This window comes from Ctenocephalides felis, unplaced genomic scaffold, assembly GCF_003426905.1.
Source record: "Ctenocephalides felis isolate EL2017-DRISC unplaced genomic scaffold, ASM342690v1 CF-g0.4_SCAFFOLD_01886, whole genome shotgun sequence".
Classification (NCBI taxonomy): Eukaryota; Metazoa; Arthropoda; class Insecta; order Siphonaptera; family Pulicidae; genus Ctenocephalides; species Ctenocephalides felis.
This window is the reverse complement of record NW_020538040.1, coordinates 52,360,177-52,366,176: the sequence shown is the minus strand read 5'-3', so window position 1 is coordinate 52,366,176 and position 6,000 is coordinate 52,360,177. Positions and strand designations below refer to the sequence as shown.

Sequence of the window (6,000 nt, the reverse complement as noted above, 5' to 3'; positions counted from 1 at the left end):
GTCTATTAATTAATTAATAATTAAAAATAAGGCAATAAAATATATTGCAATGCATTTAGATGTGCTTTCTTGATAAAAAATGTAGGCAAAAACTAGTTGAAATGTAGCTTAAAAAATATTCATTGTCATAACCTATTTTTTTACTAGACCAATTTTTACATATTACATATTTTAACTGATGATTAGATTATTTTTGTAAGAATTAAATATACAATACGCGAATGGGGCATAATGAAATCATATTTAAAATAACACAGCTACGTCTTTATAATTATGTCACTAATATCTCTTAATATTATGACAATTAGAAATATTATCACAATTCACTGAACATCTAGAATAAATATATACTACGCATATTTTCTAATTTTAATTTACTCAATGTTGTTATATGATACATGTGAAATGAACAAATTTAGAACAATATGTTATCTTAATTTTTCTGTTTTAGGTATCTAATTTTGATGTGCTCCTTATGTTGTATTAATTTTAATAAATATTGTAAATTTTGTGTAAACCATGGCTTCTGGAGCATCATCTCTAGAAAGCACAGGGAGTAATGGTAAGAACTATGAAATAATTTTCTGATTTATAAGAATATATTAATTAGAATTTTGCTTTAGTTTAATGACAACTTTAAGAAATGACCACTTTTTTCCAAGTAGTTCTGAAATTTTCTAACTCATTCTAAATGTGTAAATGTTATAATATGGATTAAGGCTATTGACAGTTAATTTTTTTATATTTATTTCCTATGATTAGACAACTATTTTTAGTTCTAACCACTTATAAATTTGAAGAATGTATGTGATTATATTGTATGATAGTATCGTATAAAGTTAAATATTCTTTTTTTTACAAGTGATGTGCAATTTATATGTATATATACAGTAGGCCCTCGCTTTACACGGCACTCTGGGTACACGGTTCCCATACTACACGGAGCTAAAAATCCGACATCCCTCCGACTACACGGACTTCTTATTACACGGTATTTAGTAAACAGCCCATAAGTTCGTTGTGCAAACGGGTATTGATGTAAATTTTGTTATCGACTTTTATCTTTTAGACATGCTTGATTATATAATAGCTGCCTAAGAACACGTTTGAGCTGACTACTGTGTCGCGCCAATTTTTGAATAAGGTATCAATGTCCTACATGTCATTTCGTCCGTATTTCTCCTACTTCAAGTTGTATTCCTTGGTCTCCATACAGCGCGATAAAAATGGTACGATTTGTACCAACTCTGAGTCTCTCATAGCACGGATCCCATACTGCACTATGTAAGGTTCCATAGAACGCACTACGAATTAGCCTGAATTGTATGTTAAATACGAGTTTCTTATAGCACGGTTCCCATACTGCACGGTACGCACTTGCCGCGTAAAGCGAGGGTTTACTGTATATATATATATATATATATATATATATATATAATAAATCATATGAGAAATTTCTATGCAAATAATATTTTGTAGTATAATGTGATGGCGATGGCAATAATTAGATTTCCTACAAGTACCGCTTTAGTTAAAATCTTGGGTTAAAATTCTGATATGAGATACTATTTTTAAGAAATTTGTTTCAATTTTAGCCATTTTGTTGTAATTTTATGTAGAATATTTTCTATTCACATAATCTTATAAATATATTTTTCAAATCACTCTTTTAGGATGAATTATTTATTGAATCAATTATTATAATTAAAAGCATTGCAACTATAATTTTAATTGCCGTTATGGGTTGAGATTATCGTATCATTATATCTAAGTTCATTATATATTAATTAAAAAAATCTTTGAATGTTTATTTGAAGGAGGTACTTTACAACAAATGTTCAACACAAGTAAAGATCGATCTATAACCAGCAACTCCCTTACAATGAATGATTGTGAAATATTAAAACAACAACATGATAAGGTTGTTGAAGAGTTGAATACAGTGCGAAGACAACAGACTGAAGCTAACAGGAGATGTGATCATGCTATGAAGGTAATGACTAATTTTGTGTTTATAGTATTTATTATTGTGATGTGAATCTATGATCGTTGATGCTTTGCAGTTAAAAACTTTAATAATTAATAAATAACATTAAATTCTGAGTAAATATACTAAATATTATATGAATAGTACTATTATAATTAACTTCACGAAAGAGAAGTTTATGTTTTCGTCAAAAAATCCGATTCGCTAATATTATGTTTTCTCTACGTTTCAAGCCATTCTGAATCGAATGAGACCAAATTTGGAAAAAGTATGTGTGTGAACAGATTTTTTGCCGTAAATCGACGTTTTCTCAAATGCGGCTAGACCGATTTTAAAAATTTAAAGCCATTCGATGTATCTCGATGAGGTCTAGCGTTTCTCAGTTTTGTGCAGCGAACCACATTTTAGCCCGCAATTCTGGATCGATTTTGAAAATTCAAAAACCGTTCGAAAGATATTGGTTGGGAAGCGTGCTGATTAGTTTTTGGTAGAGATCGGCATGGCCGTTTTCTTATAATGTAATAAAGTGTTAAAAAAATTTTTTTGACGATTTTTATGATTTTTTCTTGACGGTAGATACCATGGTCTTATAGATCATACTAAAATATTACGGCCCTACGACAAGTTGTTTACCTGTAAAAATTCTTCAATGTTTGCAAAAATTGTCAGTTTTGTGCAACGATCTGCCGAACCGTTTCTTTGTAATTTGGAAACAAGTGATAAACTTTTCGTCCACATTTAAGCTTATACTATCTAATCGATTTCAAAACATCAAAAACTGTTCGAAAGATATTAGTTGGGAATGATACTGATCAGTTTTAGGTGAAAATCTATCGAGCCGTTTTCTTGTAATTAATAGTTGAAAGAAAAAATTTGGCCGTTTTTTATGAAACTTTTTTTTTATGATTTATATCATAGTCTTATAGAACTTATTGAAATATTACGGCCTTACGATAAGTAGTTTATTTCAACAATTTAGTTTGAAAAATATTTATATATATTTATATATTTATATATATATATATATATATATATATATATATATTTTTTCTGGGATGCTTCAAATAAGTTTTACAATATATGTAGTGCATCCGAATACTTTCATTTGTGTGTACATATATATATATATATATATACTTTTGTGCATGTATACATATATGTATATTCTATTCTCTTTCTTCGCATATTTTTTCCATATATTTTTTCATATCTTATAAGGTCTCCTATGTTATTTCCCCTATTACATTAATTTCGTCGAAAATATTTTGCCTATGATTACAGCTTAAATCCGCAAGCTATATTTTCCATGTCCAAACTATTTTGCTCATTGATTACAGCTTAAATCCACAAGCTATATTTTCCATGTCCAAACTATTTTGCTTATTGATTACAGCTTAAATCCACAAGCAATATTTTCCATATCCCTACTTCGTAATTTTTCCGCCGGCCAAAGCGCTAATAATATTTCTCTATCTCAGTCTTTCAACCAATGACGAAACAGCTTTTCGAGTTTCCTTATCTATACATTCAAAAACAATTCATTAATTAAAAGTTTTCTAAGCATTTAACATGTTTCGGTGAGAAGAGACCTTTTTTAAAAACTTTTTCATTTATGTTTATGAGCGTATGCGTCGATACAATTTTGTCACAATGAAACATGTATGTATTCTGATTATTATATAAAAATATATTTTTTTTTTTAATTTATAATTAATGATAGTGATATTTCTCAAAAATTTATAGAATAAAAAAATATTGTGAAAGACAGATCAAATTGCTTATTCTAAAGTCGGATTGATCAAGTATATTATTTACACATTTCGGGAAGTTTATGCAACTTGCTTTTAAGGCTAAATGCACTTTCAAATAGTTTAATTTGAAATTAATGTTAAAAATTTTAACATTCTGGGCTAATGAATAACATAACTACAATTGCTTTCTTTGAAATATAACATGTAGCTTAATTTTGTTATACCATCAACATTCTTTTAATTATTGCAGGAGTTAGAATATTACAGAGGACAGCATAGAGCAGTCATGAGTCAATTAGAAGGCGCTTCTCAAGAAATGGTCAATTTGAAAACAAAGTACAATAATTTAGCTTCTGAAAAACAAAGGTAGGTATAGCTTATGAAAAATGTTACATGGTGCAATACATATTTAATACACAAACTCATGTGCAATATAATAACAAGAATAATTGTTGTTGGCGGTGTTACTTTCAATTATTGATATAAATAAAAATGTTACATAAAATATAAAAATACAAATGTGTAATAGCATATGTGAAATTATATATGTGTATATGATATGAACTTTCATAATTTATTTATTCAATTTATGCAACATTAACATAAATTTATAGAAGTGATAGGCAGGTTCAACAACTACAAGAAGAAATTTCAAGCTTACATTCGGATACTTTGATTTATGAATCCACAAATGGAGATACAAGTTCAGTGCCACTTAGAAAATATGACTCAATTAAAAATCAGTATGAATCTTTAAGGTAAAATTAATTTTCATAATAAGTTATAAAATATATATATATATATATATATACATATATATATATATATATATATACTGTTTTTACACGGAGATTGGTTCCAGAAGAAGCCGTGTAAAAAAACAAACGTGTAAAAAAAGACATTGATCTTATACAAAAATGGGTGATTTGTTCCTAATCTCTAAAACCTATTAAAATTAGTGAAAAACAAGAATTTTTAAGAACAAGAATTCATGTTTATTTTATTAAATCAAATATAATAAAAAAAATCAAAGTAAAAATTGTTTGTACGCGCTAAAGGGGAATTCACTTAAATCTTTAAGCGAGTGTTTGCAAACTATCGATACTATCGATGGTTTCAGACTTTTTTCTTTCATAAATAATTTTTTGTGATATGAACATACTTCGCAAAAATTAAATTTGACAAAAAAAATTTAAGTACATAAAATTTTAAATCGTGCTAAATGGAATAAAATCGTGTAAAAAAATTAAAAATATTTAATTTTCAAACCGTGTTATATCAAAACCGTGTACAAAAAGACCGTGTAAAAACAGACTTAGGTGTATATATATATATATATATATATATATATAAATATATATATATATATATATATATATATATAGATTTAATTGGTTATTTTTAGGAAACGTTATGACGATTTAATGGAAATTCACAAATCTGTTGAAAATAAAATGGAACAAGCAGTTGACGATAACACAATGTTAAAAAAACAGTTCGAAGATTTATCACAGGAAAAACTCGCTGCTGTAAGTGATTGCTTCTACAAATTAATTTTTTTTTTACATTTCTTACTATTCAAAATCATTCAAATTATTATTATTTTTTTTAATTCTAATATTATTTTAATTAGAAATATATTATTATTATTATTATTATTAATGATATTTAAGTAAAATTTATATCAGTTTTATTATTCATTGTTATTAGGAATATGGAATAAGACATTGATCTTATTAATTATTTCAATAATTTAAAATGCACTTAGGTTAGAGAACGCAACAATGTGAAACAGCAATATACTGCAGCAATTAGAGAACTTGATATGGCAATTCGCCAAAGAAATGAATATAAAGAAGCACTATCTAAAATTACTGGACAGTATGAAGAAGCAATAAAAGAAATTAATCAAGCAATGGCAGTTAGAATGAAAGCATCCAAGGATTTAAAACGACTTACTGAAGAACGTAATGCCGCCTTGCAAGAATACACATTAATTATGTCAGAAAGGTACCACTTTTAATATATGAAATATTGCATATATATATATATATATATATATATATATATATATGTATATATATATATATATATATATATAAATATATATATAGGGCCGGTCCTGCCTTGCATGCGATGCGTGGTTAGGGTTATGGAAATGGAACAAATATGAAAAATGAAAGCAAAATTTACTTTGGAACGAAAATTTTAAGGCTTTTTTTTATACCTAGTGGTGTCCATACACTAAATTTAGTAATTATT

General features: G+C 27.0%; 1 protein-coding gene across 1 annotated transcript in view; it reads left to right on the top strand.

The window, feature by feature from the left end:
- Positions 1–6,000, top strand: part of LOC113376875 (disks large homolog 5) — a 30,040-nt gene continuing 24,040 nt past the window's right edge. Inside the window, 7 exon segments of the mRNA XM_026616955.1 lie at positions 1–81; positions 452–562; positions 1,818–1,993; positions 3,989–4,104; positions 4,353–4,496; positions 5,144–5,267; positions 5,507–5,748. Coding sequence (XP_026472740.1) covers positions 520–562; positions 1,818–1,993; positions 3,989–4,104; positions 4,353–4,496; positions 5,144–5,267; positions 5,507–5,748 — 845 coding nt within the window. The 5' untranslated portion in view covers positions 1–81; positions 452–519.